The sequence below is a fragment of the Octopus bimaculoides genome, chromosome 28 (assembly GCF_046866305.1).
Source record: "Octopus bimaculoides isolate indiv1 chromosome 28, ASM4686630v1, whole genome shotgun sequence".
Classification (NCBI taxonomy): Eukaryota; Metazoa; Mollusca; class Cephalopoda; order Octopoda; family Octopodidae; genus Octopus; species Octopus bimaculoides.
The window spans coordinates 10,175,231-10,197,851 of record NC_142955.1 but is presented as its reverse complement, the minus strand read 5'-3'; the positions used below and the strand labels follow the sequence as shown (position 1 = coordinate 10,197,851).

The following is a 22,621-nucleotide window of genomic DNA, read 5'->3' as shown; positions in this document are numbered from 1 at the left end:
TGTTCATCCCTGTAAGTGGCCATAGAAATTGTGGAAAAGGTTACACATTGATTATTTTGGTTCTCTTAATGGTATGGTGTGCTTATTGATGCACATTCAAAAGGGATAGACGTACATGCCACAGCAGAATCTATAGTAGCCCGACTATGCTCATCATTTTCTACATTTGGGATTCCAGAAACAATTTGTTCAGATAATGGTACTCCTTTCACAAGTGAAGTTTTCCAAACATTTTTGAGAGAGAATGGGGTACATCACATAAGAACTGCACCATATCATCCGTCTTCAAATGGCCTAGCAGAATGTGCGAAAAAAGAATGGATTGAAAAAGCAAAGTACTGGAAACTTCCAAACTAAACTGGATCATTTACTTTCTACCTATCGCACAACCCCCAACTGAATCTACAGGCAAGTCTCCAGCTGAGTTTGTCAGTCAGTCTATCATGCAATATATATATATATTCACACACAACTATACACCGACATTCATATATATAAGAAGTGAAGAATGTAGGAAAAAAGATTTATTGGTCTACATAATGTGATGTAGATTCAATTTCCAGCCAATTCTGACCACAAACAGAGATTTCCAACAAAAACAACAACAAAATGGAGTAGTTATAAAAATGTTTATCTTTCATAATGTAAGAAACAATAAGAGTGAAGTCCTGAAACAGGTCCAAAAATCATGAAAAAATCAGCCGAAATATCAATACCAAGAACTGTGTGGAGTTCACTATCATCACTGCTGAGGAATAACTGTTGTTCACCATCTCTAGCTATTTGGTGTATATTGTTAGACAAATCTGTTATATATATATATTCACCATGTGCTGATAGATGAATTCTCTCATCATGAATATTCAAATTTATTTCTAAACTCCAAACCAAACCTTCTCTGTACCAACATGCAACAACATAACTCCATTTGGGTTTCTGCACAATAACAATATCTTCACTTGATGTTACACAAATTTTCTTTAATTCAGTTCCCCCAGACCATACTTCATGACTGTATTCACATGTTTCATCAAGGATGTTAACTACATCGACATAGTAGAATTTCCAGCCAGAGCGTTTATCTAAAGTATAACCACCACACACAAGTTGATTGTCATTCTTTTTACAAATCATTTCATAACCTTTTGTAATGTTGATGGTTTTTAAATGGGAGAGATCTCTTTTGAAGAACATCAGTTGTTTATCTTCTTGTAAGAGGACTATGAAACAGTCATCTGTCCACCGACATATATCCTGAGCTTTTTTATCTATTACAGTATGATGAAGTATGTCACCTGTTGTATTGGTTACAATGAGAGTAGGGTTTTGTATAATAACAGCAACATTGTCATGTAGCATAATTAATTTGATGCACTGATAATTGTAATGATAATAATCTAGTTCAATACCTGTAGGAGTGGAAAGAGGAAACATTGCTGTTCTATGTGGCATTCTCTTCACTAATATTTCATTGCTTCCTAACGTAGTCTCTGCAATGTAATTACCACATCTCACTTTTAATCTACCTTTATCAATTATTTTACATGATTTTTCCCTCCCATCTCCTTTGCTATGTTTCAATGTATTAATTAATTCATTACTGAATATTTCATTGTTCATATAAGGTGTAACGGGAGGGAAATGAAGACCAGAGTCAAGCTTTAATGACAGGCATTCCAGAATGTTCAATTTGTCACCATCAATCTCTATGGTATAATATTCAGTCAAGTTAATATGTACACACCAGTAGGTGTTTTCTGCTTTTCTGCATATTATTCCATAAGGTATTTCACTTTGCCAGACTTTATAGTTTGCCAAATCTTGTTGCTTCAGTTGAAATATTTCTTTTCTGTAAGGGACTGTGACCATTATATCTCTTTCTTCTGTATAACACACACCACCAACTAAAGTTCCAATATCTCTGTAATATACCAGCTCCCCATTACACTGAAATATTTTAAGATTGCCAGTATTGGCTTTTTCACATACAACTATCTGTCCATCAAAAGAGATATCAAGATCTTTTACTTCAACAGGATATAGGTCTGTTAGCAACTTACAAATGGAGAATCTTTCTCGATTAAATTCAAATAAACCTTCAACATACAAACGGTTCTCAGTGTTTCCGACAAACCTTGGGCCATTGCAGTTTATACTGGAGAAATTTATTCCATGTTTGTAATGTCTTTTATTTAAAAATATTCTCTTGTATTTACCAGTCTGCAACAAACACATAATGCGACTACGTTGAAAGTCATTTTCTTTATCCCAACATCCATAAATGTACAAAAAAGCATCATCAATTGTCATATAGTTTTCCTTGACATATATGTGATGTTGTACCATACGTAAAAGTTCACCATTTCGCTTAAAGAAAATGATATAATCATCACTGATGAGTATGATGACGTCCTCAGCAGTAACTGCAATACCACACATCCCATTGTTATAACTTTTCCTTAATATTTGAGTAATGCCTGTTACTATTTTATTCCTTTCACACACAGTTGACTGTATTTCATCAATCTTAATAATAAGCAAATATTTCTCTCCATCTGTATAACCATAACATACAAGTAGATTGTCAGACAAAGAAGCAATACAATAATATTCATTTTCTGTCTGGTAAGTTACCAGAGACAATGGAAATTCCACTTTTAATGTTAACAGTTGGTATTTATCACCAGTTGTAATAACCAGTGTGTTTGACTGCCAGCAACACATATATGTCGGGAAAATATTTAATTTTATAGAGTCAAGAAGTTGACCATCAAATGTTAATATCTTAATGTTCCTATTTGCATTATCATAGAGTATAATCAGGTTGTTTTCAGTAATAACTGAAAAACCAGTAATGTCCATATATTCATTTTCTCCAACAGATCGAGGGATTAAAATATGTCGAGCTTTATCAGAAACTGTATGGTCCTCCAGATGCAATGTAGAGGACAACATTTCACTGACACAGATGTTTCTGGAAAATACATCTACCAGGTCGATGTGCATGTTAAGTTGATTATTTGTAATGTGATCGCTCACTACCAGGTTATAGTCATTTATAGCAAACATACTGCTGTTGTCTATCAGATAAACAAAAATGTTATCAATATATCCACCATAGAGACTGGGTGGAGGTCTGATATGAGGCAGTAAAAGAGTGGGGACCAATTTACTACTACTACTACTACTACTACCACTACTGCTGCTGCTACTACTACTACTACTCCTCCTCCTCCTCCTAGTAATAGGTTTGTAGAGAAATATCTTTTTTTTAGTAACAACCAACACATTTTGTGTTTCGTTTTCTATCACTAATGACTTTACAAAAGGTATATTGATTGTAGAAATTATTTCACCTTGGTTGTGGTTTTGAATCGATACAATGTCTAAACGAGAAGGTTTGTCACAAACACAAGCAGTATGACCTTCACCGAGCTTACGCACCCATATATAAGGGTGGCTTAATGATAGAGTTCTAACTCTTTTTGATACATTGCCAATAACCCATAGTTGTTTCTCTAGAGGTAATGTGACACCTATTTGATTACAATCCCATCGGCATATATCTGTAGCTAAAGATGGCAGAGATAATGTGGACATAATGTCTCCCTCCTTAGAAACATATAACAAGCGATCATTATTAAAGTTGGACAACACAAACTGCCCACTTGGAAGCCAGCACATTTTGGCAATGAGTATTTTGTTATTCTTATTTTCTTTGAGTCGTATATCTAGATTTTTGATGTAAGGATTTTTGAACTGTATACAACAACTGGACCAGTCATAGTATTTATAAAGAAGAATTCTACTGTGCATAACATCCACTACATATACAGTTCCTTGGAAAACATCAATGTGAAAGTAAGGAGTTGAAGGCAGTTTCAATTGCCATTTACTTTCTCCAATTATATTGTAACATACTATCACAGACTCTCTCCTGAAGACAACGTAGAAGTATAATTTGTCAGTGTAGATATGATGAGGGTTAGAGTAAAAATCAAGCTGTTTCACAAAAAGCTCTTCACCAGAGCTTGAATAAAACACCAGTGCATTTTCTCTCATGTCTGCTACTACAAAATTAATTGGAGTTGCTGCAATGATGACATCTTCATGCTTAAGTGAAATTTTGTCAACAATGTCAATTTTGTTCTCTGTAATCAATAGGATATGTGCCTCTACTTCGTTTCCACCAGTGGTCAGAGCTAAGTACTTATTTGATACCATATGACATATTTGAATGTAATCAGCATCGATGTCTATAAAGTGACCTTCAGTTAGTTCAGGGCATGCAATATACTGAAGTTTTCTATCTTCTTGATAAAGGACAAGAAATCTGTTTGAGTCAGTTCGACAGATGGCAGTAGGTTGGCACTTAGACGTTAATGTACTTCTGTGAATGACTTGCCCATTATCACTAAATAATTTGACTTCTTGACTCCTATATAGAAGTAATATAGAAGAGGCTGGCATAGGCAGAATATTTTGAATCTCACAGGGATCATCAATATGAATTTGGTTTTTCACAGTTGGTGTATGAGCTTGTTGACGATAAGTCATACTTGGCCAAAAATTATCATTTGTCTTAAAAGTATATGCAATGCCTAAGTAATCAAGCAGGAAAATAGAATTTGTGCCACAACAAATATATTGAGCTTTTATCGCAATTTTTCTCTGTGACACTCCACCCTTAGATGAAATCCTGTAAATGACGTTTCCTTGAAGGACATAAAAATAATTGCGATAAGCTGAGATACTAGTTGGAATAACTGTTGACTGTGTGTATACCTGAAATAACTGCCTGCCACCAAGACTGCAGCAGATAACTTTATTTATATTAGCAAATGCTAATAAGAGGTGATGCTGAGGTCCTACTATGATATCTGTAGGCTGCTCTTCGAGGGCAGTTATTTTTTCCACTGTATCATTGGCCCAGTCCACAAGATAGATTGTCTTGCTAAACAGTTCCAGCCCCACAAATTTACAATGATTCAAATAAGAAATCTTGTAGAAACCATAATCCAGAGATTTCATTTCACAACTTGAGGGGTTAATAATGAGTAGTTTTTGCCTAAATGGCAATGTGACCAGAACAGTTTCTTTACCAATTCTTGTAATGTCTGTGATAGGTGAAGGACAGTGGACTGTATTACTTCTACCATCAGTTGTGTTACAACGTAAGGTCATCAAATATGGTGAGTAGGTTACTATTCCATGATAGATTGTGACAATATTTGATATTATATTTGGGGTATCTTCACCAGATTCCTCAAACTCTAATTTCCTTGGCACAACTTCAGAAGAAGAAGGAGAATGAAATTTTGTGAATGGCTTTGGTAATGTAATGGCCTTATTCTTGTAGGGATTACTGTTAGCGTAAATGTCAAACAGTCGTTCACAAAACCAAGGAAGATTTTGCAGAATCATATCATTGTTTTGTTTAGTATATTTCCGAAAGATTTTCATTTCACGCCTGACATTTCTTAAAAACTGATGTTTGTCTAATCCCATAAGTTCTATGTCATTAGACTTCTCATTTACAAGGTCCAAAAACATTTGGATGTGGTTGCCTTTTATCATTATTTTACCACATGTGATTATGTGAAAAATTTGCTGTATTTCCCGTTCTTCAGTTTTCTTCTTGCTCCTTTCATTATATGCTTTGGCAATAATTGACCCTTCCTTATAATTTTTATCACCAGATAGTAAATCATTATTTGATTTGGCAGGTATATCAATAGCCAGAATTAGGTTTTCTTCAATCTTCAACATTTTCTCAACTTTGATGTATTAACTCTTCTTTATATATACTTACACATGTATGTGTGTGTGCTTGCAAGTGTTTGTGCATGTGTTTATTGGTGGCTGCTACAAAACCATTAAATCCAAGAGTTCTGTGAGATTTAGATTAATGTCTTTTATGTCTCAGCTTTCCTTTGGAGAGAAATTTGTCTACTTCTCAATTTACCAATTTCACACCAGAACTGAAATGAAATTTATAATAAAATGAAAGCATTGATTAGATTTTTAAAACCATAGGTGTAGATATGGCTGTGTGATAAGAAATTAGCTTCCCAAGTATGTGGTTTTAGGTTCAGTGCCACTGCATAGCTGGTGCATTTGTTAGAAAGGGATTGAAAAATGTCCCTGACAGACAGACAGATAGATAGCAATTTGGCAAAGAGAAGCCAATAAAAGAACCAGATTTAAAAAAATTATTGCGGTCAATTTTTTTAAAATTAAAATCTTCAAAGCAGTGCACCAGCATGGCCACAGTACAATGACTGAAGCAGTAAAAGATAAAAGGTATCAATATCCCTATTTTCTATCGATGTGACAAAATTGTATTTTATTTCTTTGTCTTTGGTCAGTGTTATTTCCTATTTGCTCCAATCTAGAAATCAAAGGAAATGACTACTATTCGATTCACATTTTGCTTTTCAATGATTTGAAACTGACCTATTCAGATTTATTTTTAAACTTGAAATTTTAAAATTTAAACAAAACTTTGCACAAGTGCACAGCCAAAGTATGAGACTGCTTAATTCACACATGCAGATTGGTGTGTGTATGTCTGTGTGTGCAAAGTTAATTTGAAATAATGAGATGAAACAAATGACGTATTCTTTGAAACATTTTTTAAAAATCTGAAAAATCTCAGACTTAAAGGATTTTGGGGTTTTTCTTTTAATGTTTCAGTTATTTGACTGTGGCCATGCTGGAGCACTGGCTTAAAGAGGTTTTAGTCATAGAAATCAACTGAAGACTTATTCTTTGTAAGACTAGTACTTATTCTATCGGTCTTTTTTGCTGAGCTGCTAAGTTATGGATATGTATTCACACCAACATTGGTTGTCAAGTGATGGTGAGAGGACAAACACAGACACAAAGATACACATACATAAAGTGGCGTAGCTAGGGTATGGCAGCCAGAGCATTTGCCATGGGCGCAGTTCTGAGGGGAGGGGGGGGGGCGCAATTTTGAGTCATGAATGAGTAAAGTAACTTAGATTTGGCAAATTTTTCAGTCCATTCATGCACGTACAAGTACGCTGCGGCAAATTTTGTTGATGTGTGGGTGGTCTCAAGAATGTGGGCCAATGTATTGTTAGTCGCATTTTGCGCCCCCCCCCATCCACCCGACAAAAATTTGTTGTTTTGAATCAAGAAATATGTGGGTAGACCATAGCCCCCCCCCCCACACAAGTTAATGTCCTTCTACCTTCAGACTATCATCGGTGCACTTCCCCTCTACCCTTGCTTGTGAAAGTATCCATTAGCTAGTTTTTTAATTGGTTACCAGCCAAGAAAGCCATTTGAGCTGTACACCCTCTTGCAAATTAGCCTGCAGCTTAGTCAGAAGTAGTTACTTCCCCTTAACGTTTAACGCTCTACACGTATAGCTATTTCGCTGACAGTTGTCAACGTTCCGACAACTTCAGATCATTAATCTTTACACTGATGATCTTTTTGGCGCTTTTATCTTCTTGGGAATTAATCATTACGTTTCTCGTTTGCTCAAATTTGATCATGCTTGTTGTGAGTAAATATTTCCGATATTCTTATGCCTGATATGATTTTGGTAAATTTTCAGATTAACACCTGCACGATTTTCACTAGGGTGTTAGAGTTAGGGTTTTAGGGTCAGGGTTAGGATTAAGGAATTCCGTCCCTAACCCTAACCCTGACCCTAAAACCGTAACCTCAACACCCTAGTGAAGATTGTGCGGGTGTTAATCTGAAAACTTACCCAAATTTCTTTGTAATCATAATCTACACCGTCTGAAAGGTATTTGTATAAATTTCATTAAAAAATACCTACTTTCTAGAAATTTATGAGAGGGAAAATGTATAGTCCTGTGAATTTTCCGAAACTCCTCACCCAACCCCAACAAATTTTTATATACCCTCAATCTACATGATAGAAGCGATTATTTGGTGTAAGTTTCATTAAAAAGTATTCATTTTTCTGGAAGTTATGAAGCAAAAAATCGGTAGGGTATTAAACTGTAGTTATGCCATTTTTCAATAAAAGTTAATGTTAATGAATTAATGTTAACTTCCGTTACATTTTCAAAGAATTAACGAAACCCATGTCCTATGGAAGGATAATTTGCACCCTGTAGAACACCACATTTCGACCACGGGCCCTCCTGCCTTTTCTCACCCGTTTGTCAACAGAGAAACTTAAGGCCATAAGCACATTAATTTCACGAGCAGGCTGTTACTGGAACCCTCGTTGTTGTAACCGACAGAGTGCAACACACACATGTATATATATAAAATGATTGACGAAGTTAATTTTTCGAATAATGGTGGACACTGTTAACCAGAACAGCCTGCTTGTGAAATTAACGAGCTTGCAGCCTTAAGTTTCTCTGTTGACAAATGTCTCAAGCGAGAAAAGACAGGAGGACCCATGCTCGAAATGTGGTGTTCTACAGGGTGCGAATTATCCTTTCTATGGGACATGGGTTTTGTAAACTCCGGGAACGGTTGCAACAATGTGTGGTATTTGTTGGAAGCAGTGGCGACAAAGAAAACAAATCCGACTGTGGAAACAAAACAGTCAGTGCCACACACACTGGGCTGCGTCTTACTGTCAATCAGTTGCCTGTTCTTCAGATCGACTAGCAAGGAAAAATGGAAGAGGAAATCTGCCTCAAGGATTGGATACTGCAGATCGGGGACTAGAAAAATCCACTGGAAGCATCGTCTGAGTCGTATATTTAAGGTGAGAAGAATTTCGCCACATGTGGTGATAGGTGAATGGTTGACCGCTTGCAAGGTAGCGGCTGAAGGAAAAGGTTTTCTTTGTGTATATTTAGTTGACCAAATACTACAGACGGCTCCTGAGTCAACCAGGAAGCTCTTCTGGGAAATTTCGACTTTAATAAAAATTGCATGACTTGGTGGAGATGACACTAGAAGCAGTAGCAGTGCTTACTGCTCCGTTCGGGCGTTTCCCTGGGCACTATATGAGCAAAGTGGTGTGCATTTCCTTGCTTTGGCGCCGAAATTGGTATGGTACCAACATACGGATCCCTGGTTACCAATGTACTGATGTCTGGATAGAGATCTAGAGCAGGATCGGTGTCTTGCACGTGGGACTGTATTCCTTTTGAAACGGAGGTTGCTACCAGGTCTTCAATTGATTTTCTGTGACTCGTCGAAAACTCTGGAACTGGAATGCTATGGCTGCTATGGTAATGGAAGGAGTAGATACTTCCATTATTTTATCGGCTGATGTTGCCACTTGTTCAACGATACTGATGTTGCACATGGTTGCGAAGATGAAAGGCAAAGTCAACCTCGGCAGAATTTGAACTCAGAATGTAAACACAAGCGAAATACTGCTGATGTTTTAAGATTTCGCCATCTTACTGCCATTAATAATAATAATAATAATAATAATCCCTTCTACTAAAGGCACAAGACCTGAAATTTTGGGAGAGGGGACTAGTCGATTTCATTGCCCTCACTGTTTCACTGGTACTTAATTTATCAACCTCGAAAGAATAAAATGCAAAGTTGACTCGGCGGAATTTGAACTCAGAACATAAAAATGGACGAAATACCGCTAAGCATTTCTGCCAGCTCGCCATCTTACAGTCTTTAATAATAATAACCGTTTCAAATTTTGTCACAAGGACAGCAATTTGGGGGAAAGGGATAAGTTGATTACATCGACGCCAATGTTTGACTGCTTAGCGGTATTTCGTCCGTTTTTACGTCCTGGGTTCAAATTCTGCCAAGGTCGACTTTGCCTTTCATCCTTTCGGGGTCGATAAATTAAGTACCAGCTGCGTACTGAGTCAATCTAATCGACTGGCCCGCCCATTCTTCCAAAATTTCGGGCCTTGTGCCTAGAGTAGAAAAGTGTTCAACTGGTATTTATTTTATCGATCCCGAGAGAATAGACAGCAAAGTCGACCTCGGCAGAATTTGAACTCAGAACGTAAAGACAGATGAAATCCCGCTGAACATTTCGCCCAGCGTGCTAACGATTCTGCCAGCTCGCCGCCTTAATAATAATCTTTTTCACTCTGGACACAAGGCCCAAAATTTCTGGGGAGGCCTGTATATTAGATTGACCCCAGCATGTTACTGGTACTTAATAATAATAATAATCCTTCGAAAAGACCATAAGACGAGCTACAACAAATATTCTGCTCAATACCACAGATTTGCCTGTCAGTTGTTTGACCTTAACCTGTTGAGCATGTCCCTTGGTGGCTGACGATACGTGAATGCTGATCACAAGCAGAAGTAGTCGGGGAGCATCATAGCCATGTTTTGAGAGGAATTATTTGGGGTTTGAATAATTCACCTCTGGAAACATGTGCGTTTCGTTCGACGTCCTTAAACAATCCTTATTCAGAAACATTTTGAGCGTGGTGGTGGTGGGGGGGGGGGCTATTCGACCCAAAGAAAATTCTAACTAGGCCCCACCTGCAAGGTCTTACGCTGTTTATCTTGATATGAGGACGCGGGTAGATTTCTTTCAAAGAGCAAATAATTCTTGGAAATTATACCTAGAGGGGTGGAGCAAAAGAAAATGGGACGACTTTTCGTTATCAGTGTCAGAAACGCCATTTTAAATATAATGTTATTTTCGCTAAGCTGATTTATTGTGGCGTTTGGAATTTCATGGAAAAAAGTTTTAATTTACTTCCTTATTTGCTGCTGCTGCTGACAATGCCTCTGATTTGCGATAGAGGAAGAGAGACGAACAGTCAAACTCACACATTCTCTCACATACATACACACGCACATGCATATATACAGACAGACACTCGAATAAACAGTCATACAAACACATACACAGGGGATGTACAGACAGCCACTTACACGCACACAAATAGTCGAACTGGTAGACAGACAGACACACGAATGGGCACACACGTAGACAGTCGGAGAGACAGACACATGCACACACCTACACCACACAGATAGACGGTCGGAGAGGCAGACACACAGATAAACGGTTGAAAGTAAACTTTGGACTTATTCTTCGTAAGCCTAGTACTTATTTTATAAAAGGAAAATTTATTTCTATCTTTCTCTAAGTAATGAAGTAATGCTTTTATTGATCAATTAAAGGACTCGCTCGAAGCAGCGACCGTAATGAATCGACACTTATACATCTTTGTTACTCATTTATATATATATATATGGTACTACTCAAGCAGAGCGGACCCGAACGCGCAGTCGCGCGTCCGCGCTAGCTAGTCGTGAGTGGTCGATCCTACGAAAAGTGCGCGCGAGCGCGCGTGCAAATGAATACATGTGTGCGCATGCAAATTAGTAAATAATTTCTTTTAAACAAAGTAAATAATTTTTTTAAAATTACTTTTTTCTTTTCTAAACAACGTAGATAGGTAGAAGGAATAAAAATAACACACTATCTGTTTTTGTTAACTTCATACATTTTTTTTCTTTTAATTAAATTTTGTGAACAAAATAATTTTTATTTTCTAAACAACGTAAATAAATTTTTAAAAAGGTGCACATTGGGATTAGACACAGGGAAACTTGATATGCTAGAAATAACAGCTAAACGTAAAAAAAAAAAAAACTGTAACCTTTACTTTTCTGAAATCACTGTGGATATATTTCGGCTATGTGCTTGATAAATGTCTGAAAGTTCTCCCACGAATTCCCACACTTCATATCGTAATAATCACGGTACATTGGCTCATCAATATGTGACCATTTCATGTTACCACATGATCCACTTTTATATTTCAGTCTACGTTCTATCCGTGACCAGAATGGGCCACATATCCGTGAAAATCGTAGTTCCTGGCTCCACATTTTCAATGATTGCAGCTTCTAACGTTTCAGCCTTTCTATCAGTTATAATGTTGCAGGTAGCCCTTTTTCTGAGTGACATCGTAAAAGCCTATCACACAAAACTTTTCAACCATTCTGCCAACCTCATATTTCCTCTTGAAAAGCAGGCTTTCATCCACTTGCACAACGTGGTTCAGTCCACCTAATTTTTTCTTATCTTTCAGTAACATGGCTGAACATATTTCTCGGCAGTATTCGTACCATTGAATGGCCGTGTCGTTGCTAATATTGTTTCAACTCATGGAACAAGTTACTGGCAATTCAGATATAAAGTCTGCTATTATTTGAAATAGTGTAAACACTGTCAAGTGGCATTTCTCTAAAAAAAGTATTTTTCCTTATAGAGATTGTTTTACTGCATGAATTACATCGCCAAATAACTCCGTCAATAGCACGTTGAAAAGATTGAATTTTCATTTGACTACAAGTACATTCTTTTTTTTGTTTTTTGTGAAATTAATTTGTTTCCATAATTCAACACGGTGAAGACATTTTGGTAATATTGGCGAAAAGAGGTCAATGAAGAGGAAGAGCCGTTTACAGAGAGAGGTTGAAGAAAGAGGAATTGACCTCCCTCTACCAATTTGAAATGGAAAGACGGGCTTGGTTTTACCAGTTCCTCTTTCTTGACCTCTCTCTGTAAAGGGCTCGTCCTCTTTCTTGACCTCTTCCCGCCAATATTGTTCACAATTGAACTTAAGTTTTGAGTGTGCCGCGCAAATTTTTCGAAGCCCATATTCCCAAAATGTCTTCACCTCGTGTTGAATTATGGAAAAGGTTAAAGGGGGGATATCTTTCTGGATTTTTTGAAAGAAAACAAATTAATTGCACAAAAAAAAAAGGGCTACCTGCAACATTATAACTGATAGAAAGGCTGAAACGTTAGAAGCTGCAATCATTGAAAATGTGGAGCCAGGAACTACGATTTTCACGGATATGTGGCCCATTCTGGTCACGGATAAAACGTAGACTGAAATATAAAAGTGGATCATGTGGTAACATGAAATGGTCACATATTGATGAGCCAATGTACCGTGATTATTACGATATGAAGTGTGGGAATTCGTGGGAGAACTTTCAGACATTTATCAAGCACATAGCCGAAATATATCCGCAGTGATTTCAGAAAAGTAAAGGTTACAGTTTTTTTTTTCTTTTTGCGTTTAGCTGTTATTTCTAACATATCAAGTTTCTCTCAGTGTCTAATCCCAATGTGCACCTTTTTTAAAATTTATTTACGTTGTTTAGAAAATAAAAATTATTTTGTTCACAAAATTTAATTAAAAGAAAAAAAATGTATGAAGTTAACAAAAACAGATAGTGTGTTATTTTTATTCCTTCTACCTATCTACGTTGTTTAGAAAAGAAAAAAGTAATTAAAAAAAAATTATTTACTTTGTTTAAAAGAAATTATTTACTAATTTGCATGCGCACACATGTATTCATTTGCACGCGCGCACTTTTCGTAGTATCGACCACTCACGACTAGCTAGCGCGGACGCGCGACAGCGCGTTTGGGTCCGCTCTGCTTGAGTAGTACCTATATATATATATATATAGATAGATAGATACGTATTGTGGAGGCGCAATGGCCCAGTGGTCATAGGATCGCGGTTTCAATTCCCAGACCGGGCGTTGTGAGTGTTTACTGAGCGAAAACACCTAAATCTCCACGAGGCTCCGGCAGGGGATGGTGGCGAACCCTGCTGTACTCTTCCACCACAACTTTCTCTCACTCTTACTTCCTGTTTCTGTTGTACCTGTAATTCAAAGGGTCAGCCTTGTCACACTGTGTCACGCTGAATATCCCCGAGAACTACGTTAAGGGTACACGTGTCTGTGGAGTGCTCAGCCACTTGCACATTAATTTCACGAGCAGGCTGTTCCGTTGATCGGATCAACTGGAACCTTCGACGTCGTAAGCGACGGAGTGCCAACAACAAATGTCGCGCACATATGGTAGTTATGTATGTGTCTGATGTACTCTTATCAGAGGGGTAGTAATGATGGGTATATTAGGCTCCCTATATTTTACCCTAGGGTCACTTTGAAGGTATGCACTGCTCTCTCACTCAACGTCTTACAAACTTTAATAATAATAATAATATAGTCCTTTCTACACAAGGCCTGAAGTTTTGGGGGAGAGGACTGGTCGATTGCATCGACGCCAGTGCTCGACTGGTACTTATTTTCATCAACCCCAGAAGGATGAAAAGCAGCAAAACATTTTGTCCGGCGCGCTAAAGGTCCTGCCAGCTCGCCGCCCAATTACAATGGCCAGCAATTTTGGTTGGACTGGATAAAGTAGATTAAATTCAACTCAGTGCTCAACTGGTACTTATTTTGTCGAACCCGAAAGGATGAAAGGTAAACTCACCCCCAGCAGAATTGAAATTCAGAACGTAAAGACGGATGAAATGCCACTAAGTATTTTGTCCGGCACGCTAACGATTTTGTCAGCTGGCCGCCTTTTTGTAGCATAGAAATCGCTGTCCGAAAACAAAGCAAAATTCAGTATAAAGTTGTATGTGTAACTCTCATAAATACTCAACGTTTTAAATATGATAGTGCTTATCTGTTAATTAAAATAATTATAACGATACTTACTAGAGAAGATGAGTGGATTTAGATTTCAAACTCTGAAGTCTTTCAGTTTCAGTAACCTCATTCTTAGTTTGGTTCAATTGTGCATTTGTAATTAAATTACTGTTTGCAGACAGACTATTTATAGAGCTGGATGGAATTTATATACTTGTAGCGTGTTTTGTATATTTGTATGTAAGTCGTGTTACTTCAGCTCTCAGTTGCTTGTGGTTCTTATCGTTTAAGATGTACACCTAACTTTCCTATATTAAATTAGAAGTGAACTGAACGCAGAAACTCCAAACTGATCAACAACAACAAATATTTATTGTATGGTGGAAAATAAAACAGCTTCCAATTGTCCGGTTTTAGAGTAGCCTGAAATGTAGATGTACGGTTCCTCGAGCTGGTGTCGTTGTAGAGACAACTTGGTTCAGTCACACTCAAATGGGGGAGCTTGGTCGCTGTCAGGCTTGGTAAAGAGGCAGACTAATAGTGGGAACGCTTAGATGTTGAAACCCACGCATGCGTGGTTAAGGATTCAGCAATGGCGACTATGCCTTTTGGCGCCAATATGACGTCACTACACAACTCTATATGGAGTGCGAAGAAGTGGACGCGGGTAGATTTCTTTCAAAGAGCAAATAATTCTTGGAAATTATACCTAGAGGGGTGGAGCAAAAGAAAATGGGACGACTTTTCGTTATCAGTGTCAGAAACGCCATTTTAAATATAATGTTATTTTCGCTAAGCTGATTTATTGTGGCGTTTGGAATTTCATGGAAAAAAGTTTTAATTTACTTCCTTATTTGCTGCTGCTGCTGACAATGCCTCTGATTTGCGATAGAGGAAGAGAGACGAACAGTCAAACTCACACATTCTCTCACATACATACACACGCACATGCATATATACAGACAGACACTCGAATAAACAGTCATACAAACACATACACAGGGGATGTACAGACAGCCACTTACACGCACACAAATAGTCGAACTGGTAGACAGACAGACACACGAATGGGCACACACGTAGACAGTCGGAGAGACAGACACATGCACACACCTACACAACACAGATAGACGGTCGGGCAGACATACACAGAGACGGTCGGAGAGGCAGACACACAGATAAACGGTTGAAAGTAAACTTTGGACTTATTCTTCGTAAGCCTAGTACTTATTTTATAAAAGGAAAATTTATTTCTATCTTTCTCTAAGTAATGAAGTAATGCTTTTATTGATCAATTAAAGGACTCGCTCGAAGCAGCGACCGTAATGAATCGACACTTATACATCTTTGTTACTCATTTATATATATATATATAGATAGATACGTATTGTGGAGGTGCAATGACCCAGTGGTCATAGGATCGCGGTTTCAATTCCCAGACCGGGCGTTGTGAGTGTTTACTGAGCGAAAACACCTAAAGCTCCAAAAGGCTCCGGCAGGGGATGGTGGCGAACCCTGCTGTACTCTTCCACCACAACTTTCTCTCACTCTTACTTCCTGTTTCTGTTGTACCTGTAATTCAAAGGGTCAGCCTTGTCACACTGTGTCACGCTGAATATCCCCGAGAACTACGTTAAGGGTACACGTGTCTGTGGAGTGCTCAGTCACTTGCACGTTAATTTCACGAGCAGGCTGTTCCGTTGATCGGATCAACTGGAACCGGCGACGTAGTGCCAACAAAAAGATACGTATTATATATATATATATAAGTTCTAGGCTTACAGAGAATAAGTCCTGGGGTCGATTTCTTCGACTAAAGGTGGTGCTTCAGCATGGCCGTAGTCAAATAACTGAATCAAATAAAAGAATATGATAATATTTAACAAATATTAGTTAAGTTATAAAGGGGATATTACTAGTCGGCTGTAAATACCTACCTTCACAAGCCCAAACTAAGGCTGTGACCTATCCGCCAGTTTACATGGTACGTAAAACTAATCATAAAGAAAGATAGAAATTAGCAATTTTCATATCATTGAAAGAAAACTTTTGTAACGCGAATGAGAAACGAACACCAATTTTTGACTAGTAAAATAGGTTAGTAGGAGAATGTGTGTGTGAAACTTTCATGAAACAGGAGAAAAAAAAAGATAAAATTAGATGAAAAGGTAATATGTGAATTGTATAAAAATTATTTTAAAAAAGACGTATTTATGCATGTGTGTGTTCGGCAACTTTGAGGAGAATAAAGACAATGCCAACGTTATCTGCCGATGAAAAAAAAAACAAATCAGTCTTTTATCTTTTACTTGTTCCATTCTTTTGACTGAAGCCACGCCGGGGCACTGCTTTCAAGAATTTTTAGTCAAATGAATCGACCCCAGTACTTATTGTTATTTTTTTCGGATCTTTTTTAAAGCGGGGGCCACATTTTTCATTAACGAAACACTTTGAAACTTGGAACACTGGTAGAATGTGTCATATAAAACATCTTTTTCTCTTAGTCTTCTTAAAAAAAAAAAGAAATCCCTAAGTTATTCCATGTTAAATTTGTCGTATTTCTGTAATTTCAACCAATCACTGACGTCCATTCAGCCGATATACATTAAGTGCCGACTACATAAACAAACGATTCTGAAACAATTCTATCGGTGATAGGGTTAGGGTTAGGGTAAAACAGCAAATTTAAAAAGAAAAAAGACAAACGAAGCTATGGAAATTAAATACGCTTTACACCGCTTAATCAGCCAAAGGAGTAAATATAAACAACTGAATACTTGTCAGTGATTGGTTGAAATTATCGAAATAAGACAATTTTTTACATGAAATAAATTCGAATACAAAAATATTTTTCTGTTCTATAACACAAAATAGATAAGTATACGAAGTTTGAAAGTCTTTCGGTACCAAAAACACTACGTAAAACATTAATGAAAAATGTGGTCCCCGTTTTAAAAAAGATCCTTTTTTTCTTTTAAGCCTGATATTTATTCTATCGATCTGTCTTGCTGAACTGCTAAGTTATGGTGACGTAAACATACCGACACCGGTTGCCAATTGGTGATGATGGCGGGAGTAAAACAAAGACACACGCACACACACACATCTATATATATAAAAGTGAGAATGTGTGTCTGTGTCGGTTTGTATGTATGTGTGCATCACAAAAATTCGAGGACTACCCAATTGATTTCATTCAAATTTTACACATACACTACTTAGAGTCCATGGAGTGTCAGCGGCCAAAAGATTTTCAATTTCTTGCCTAATGCGAGCTCAGGGCAATCTCTTGCACTGTTTCGATATTATGTGTCAAAAGTAAAACGATAACATTTCTACTGTAGTGTAATAGTTTCAGTTTTTATAGTTTCACTATTAATACTTTCACTACGTATATATTATATATATAGTTAAAACATTAATAATGAAACTATTATCTCACATTACATATAAACATGAATACATATGTGTGTGTGTGTGTATGCATTTTTGTAGTTTCAGCTCAGAGCGGTGGCCATATCTGCACACATATGAGTATGTATATATATAGATATATATATATATATATATATATATATATATATATATATATATATATATAGATGTATATATATATATATATATAGATGTATATGTATAGATGTATATGTATACATATATACATGTATATATATATATATATATATAGATATATAGATGTACATGTATAGATATATATATACACGTGTGTATTTATATGTATACTTATATATGTATATTTATAGATGTATATGTATAAATATATAAATGTATATATCTGGTGGTCAATGAGGAAACTAGGGATAGATGAATGGTTAGTGAGAGCTGTGCGAGCCATGTACAGGGACGCTGTCAGTAAGGTGAGGGTTGGCAATGAGTACAGTGAAGAATTCTGGGTAGAGGTAGGAGTCCACCAAGGTTCAGTCCTGAGCCTCCTCCTATTTATCATAGTCCTCCAGAGGAATTCAAGACAGGATGCCCCTGGGAGACCCTCTATGCTGATGACCTTGCGCTAATTGCTGAGTCATTATCAGAACTAGAGGAGAAGTTTCAGGTGTGGAAGCAAGGACTAGAATCGAAGGGCCTTAGAGTCAACCTAGCTAAAACCAAAGTCCTAATAAGTAGGAAGGTAGACAAAACACAAACTCCTTCAGGTAGATGGCCCTGCTCGATCTGTAGAAAAGATGTAGATAGAAACTCTATAAGATGTACCCAGTGTAAGCTATGGACACATAAGGCAGGTGAACTAGGAAGTTAGTTTTTGTATGTGGCAGGTGTTCAGGAGCAATAAACACTGAAAATGTGCAGAAAACAACTTTGGCCACATTCCAGGGAGAAAAACTAGAAGTAGTTGATAGCTTCGATTATCTAGGTGAACAAGTTAGTAGCGGGGTAGGGTCTGCTGAAAGTGTAGCTGCTAGAATATGAATAGCCTGGCCAAAGTTCAGAGAGCTCTTACCTCTGCTGGTGACAAAGGGCCTCTTGCTCAGAGTAAAAGGCAGACTACATGACACATGTGTACGAACAGCCATGCTACATAGCAGTGAAACATGGGCCGTGACTGCTGAGGACAAGCGTAAGCTTGCAAGAAATGAAGCCAGTATGCTCCAATGGATGTGTAATGTTAGTGTGCATACTCGACAGAGTGTAGTACACTGAGAGAAAAGTTGGACATAAGAAGTATCAGTTGTGGTGTGCAAGAGAGACAATTGCGCTGGTATGGTCATTTGGCAAGAATGGATGAGGATAGCTGTGTGAAAAAGTGCTACACCCTAGCGGTTGAGGGAACCTGTGGAAGAGGTAGATCCACGAAGACCTGGGATGAGGTGGTGAAGCACGACCTTCGAACATTAGGCCTCACCGTGGCAATGACTAGTGACTGAGTCCTTTGGAAATATGCAGTGCGTGAGAAGACCTCGCAAGCCAAGTGAGACCATAATCCACGGCCTCTGCCAGGAGTGTAGCCAAACCACTTATTCGTACCTTTCTTTCATTGGACACTAAATTCTGCTTGCGAAGACCTATTGAGGCAAGTGAAGTCGGAATTGAACCAAATTCGACTGGCACCCATGCCAACCTCTCCTTCCGAGCCTGATTCTTTTCTCTAATAGCCCTGTCAACAACATTGTTCCACCACCACGTTATTTTGGGTCGAGTGGGGACTTTGCACCATCCAAAGATCTGGTCAGTGGCCCTCAGCAGGTTGTCCTGTAGAAACCTCAAGTTGTCTTCAGCATCATGTGAAGTTATATCCCCTTCTATTTCATCAAAGGCTTCGAGTAATATGTCTCTATATCTCTGTTCATTCGCAGGATCTTTAAGCTTCCAGACCGCTCTCCTCCAAGCTGGTGGTCTTCTGGGCAACCACTTGGCCCTAATCCTGAAGTCACTAACTACTAGTCTATGTTGTGGGGTACATTCTTCGCCTGGGAATGTTTTGGCATTTATAAGCAGCCATCTTTCCGTTTTTCTGGTGAGGATGTAGTCAATTTGGTTAGTGTGTCTGCCAGAACGGTAGGTGACTGGCAGGTTTACATAAATATGTGTATATCATCATCATCATCATCGTCGTTTAACGTCCGCTTTCCATGCTAGCATGGGTTGGACAATTTGACTGAGGACTGGTGAAACCGGATGGCAACACCAGGCTCCAGTCTAATTTATATATATATATATATATATATAGTTTTAGAGAAAAGAACCAAGATTCATAAACTCATCGATGAAAATCCACTGTCACATATAGAAAAATTGATAAGTAAAAGCACAATAAATAATACTGTGAAACTTAATTTAATTTTTAATAAATTGATTTTAATTGAGCTTTTACCTGTAATTTGGGATTTTTATCCCAAATATATATATATATATATATACACACACACACATATATATATGTATATAGATACATATATATATATATATATATATCTATATATACATATATACAGTATGATAGGATTAATAGATGAGTAAAAATTAGCAATATCAAATTGAATAAACTTCGTATTTTCCTTATCCTTAATTAATTTGAACCATTCTACAAATTGTATTGAGTTAGACCATAAATTAAGTTTTAATTTCCTTACTATTGTAGGGATATATTTATCTAAAATATTCTTACTAAGTGTCCCAATATCCAACTTAGTTGGGCAAATGAGTCTTAAGGAAGGATCTGTCCAAAAATTACTCTTGTGATCCTTAGGGATAAATCACGGTTCCTCAGGTTCTAGAGGTTCAGTTCTGTTCATTAGGTTATACCTATTCATTAACTTTTTAGCTTCTAAATTTGCTTTTCTGAGCATATTTTTATTTGTTATTTTGCAGTTCTTCTTGATTTCTTTTTTAAGGTCTAAATAACGCTGTTTCTGTCGTTTATATATGTTTCCCATTTTATCAGATTTAACTAGAATTCCATTCGTTCTGTTAATTTCCCTGGTAATCCTGTTTAGGTATTCCAAATGTTGGTTCCTTCTTGGTGACTTATTGATTTTAATGTTCTTAACAACTGTCCACAGTTCTTCTCTGAATTTATCCAACCTCGGATTATATGGAGGGTTTTTCTAGATTTAAAAAGCTTCTTAAATTTTGAATTCTCATCTGCAATGTCTACTGTCTGATCATTCTTATTAAAGAAAAATGCTTTCCACCTTATTCTGTTGATAAACGAATGTGTTTTCCTAATTAATTGTTTGATATAAATGTTATTTGGTGGAATTGGTATGTCCTTCAAGGATGCGTCAATTTTAAATAGCTCCATATGGTAACAGTTAATTAGCAGTCTCTTCCGTAAAAAGTAAGACTGTGTATTTAAATATCTCCCAAATACTTTGTTAAAATAAGTTTTGTAACTGTTACCAAAGTAGCAAAATTCTCACTTGAAAAGTTGTTTATACTTTGTTTAAATATAATAACTTTCATATAGGTGATACAATTTTGGGTGCATAGTAGTCGATAGCTTCCGCTATCTGGGCGACCAAGTTAGTAGTGGGGGTGAGTGCACTGAAAGTGTAGCTGCTAGAATAAGAATAGCCTGGGCAAAGTTTAGAGAGCTCTTACTCCTGCTGGCGACAAAGGGACTCTCACTCAGAGTAAAAGGCAGACTGTATGACGCATGCGTACGAACAGCCATGCTACATGGCAGTGAAACATGGGCTGTAACTGCTGAGGACATACGGAAGCTCGCAAGGAATGAAGCCAGTATGCTCCGTTGGATGTGTAATGTCAATGTGAATACCCGTCAGAGTGTAAGTATCTTGAGAGAAAAGCTGAACATTAGAAGCATCAGTTGTGGTGTGCAAGAGAGACGATTGCGCTGGTATGGACATGTGGTGAGAATGGATGAGGATAGCTGCGTGAAAAAGTGCCACACCCTAACAGTTGAGAGAACCCGTGGAAGAGGTAGGCCCAGGAAGACCTGGGCTGAGGTGGTGAGGCAAGACCTTCGTATATTGGGCCTCACCGAGGCGATGACTACTGACCGAGACCTTTGGAAATGTGCTGTGCGTGAGAAGACCCGGCAAGCCAAGTAAGATCGTTGCCAGTGCCCCTGGACTGGCTCTTGTGCGGGTGGCACATGAGATGCACCATTTTGAGTGTGGCCGTTGCCAGTACCGCCTGACTGGCTCCCGTAGGATTTTCGAGTGAGATCGTTGCCAGTGCCCCTGGACTGGCTTGTGCGGGTGGCACATAAAAGACACCATTTTGAGCGTGGCCGTTTTTGTGCGGGTGACACGTAAAAGCACCCACTACACTCTCTGAGTGGTTGGCGTTAGGAAGGGCATCCAGCTGTAGAAACTCTGCCAAATTAGATTGGAGCCTGGTGTTGCCATCCGGTTTCACCAGTCCTCAGTCAAATCGTCCAACCCATGCTAGCATGGAAAGCGGACGTTAAACGATGATGATGATGATCATCATCATCAATTGAAATAAGAGCCATGACGCAATCCTATATATAAATAAAACTTGTTTATTATCCTATGCACATTTCGATGCAAGATCCCGACTCACTCTTGTCTGAGATAAGAAATTAGGGCCTTCCATCTCTTCAGGGCCAAGTTACATTAATTCACAACAGACAACATTATTACTTGTCTTCGTCTTTTGTTTTCTATAAATTTGAACCACATATACATATATGTCTGTATGCATATGCACCATATATAAATCTTATTTTAAGATGAAATATTTTGTCTTACAGTTTTGTATTTAT

At 37.7% G+C, this 22,621-nt stretch overlaps 1 protein-coding gene across 1 annotated transcript; it reads right to left on the bottom strand.

The window, feature by feature from the left end:
* Nucleotides 1-614: 614 nt before the first annotated feature.
* Nucleotides 615-14,933, bottom strand: LOC106873529 (uncharacterized). Its single transcript, XM_014920920.3, has 2 exons — nt 14,461-14,933; nt 615-5,981 (listed from the first exon to the last, which is right to left on the bottom strand). The coding sequence occupies exon 2, from the start codon at nt 5,767-5,769 to the stop codon at nt 631-633; it is 5,139 nt and encodes a 1,712-aa protein (XP_014776406.1). The 5' UTR covers nt 5,770-5,981; nt 14,461-14,933; the 3' UTR covers nt 615-630.
* Nucleotides 14,934-22,621: the final 7,688 nt, after the last annotated feature.

Coding starts and splice junctions, on each gene's coding strand:
- LOC106873529 (XM_014920920.3), bottom strand. CDS start 5,769: ATGTTGAAGATTGAAGAAAACCTAATTCTGGCTATTGATATACCTGCC.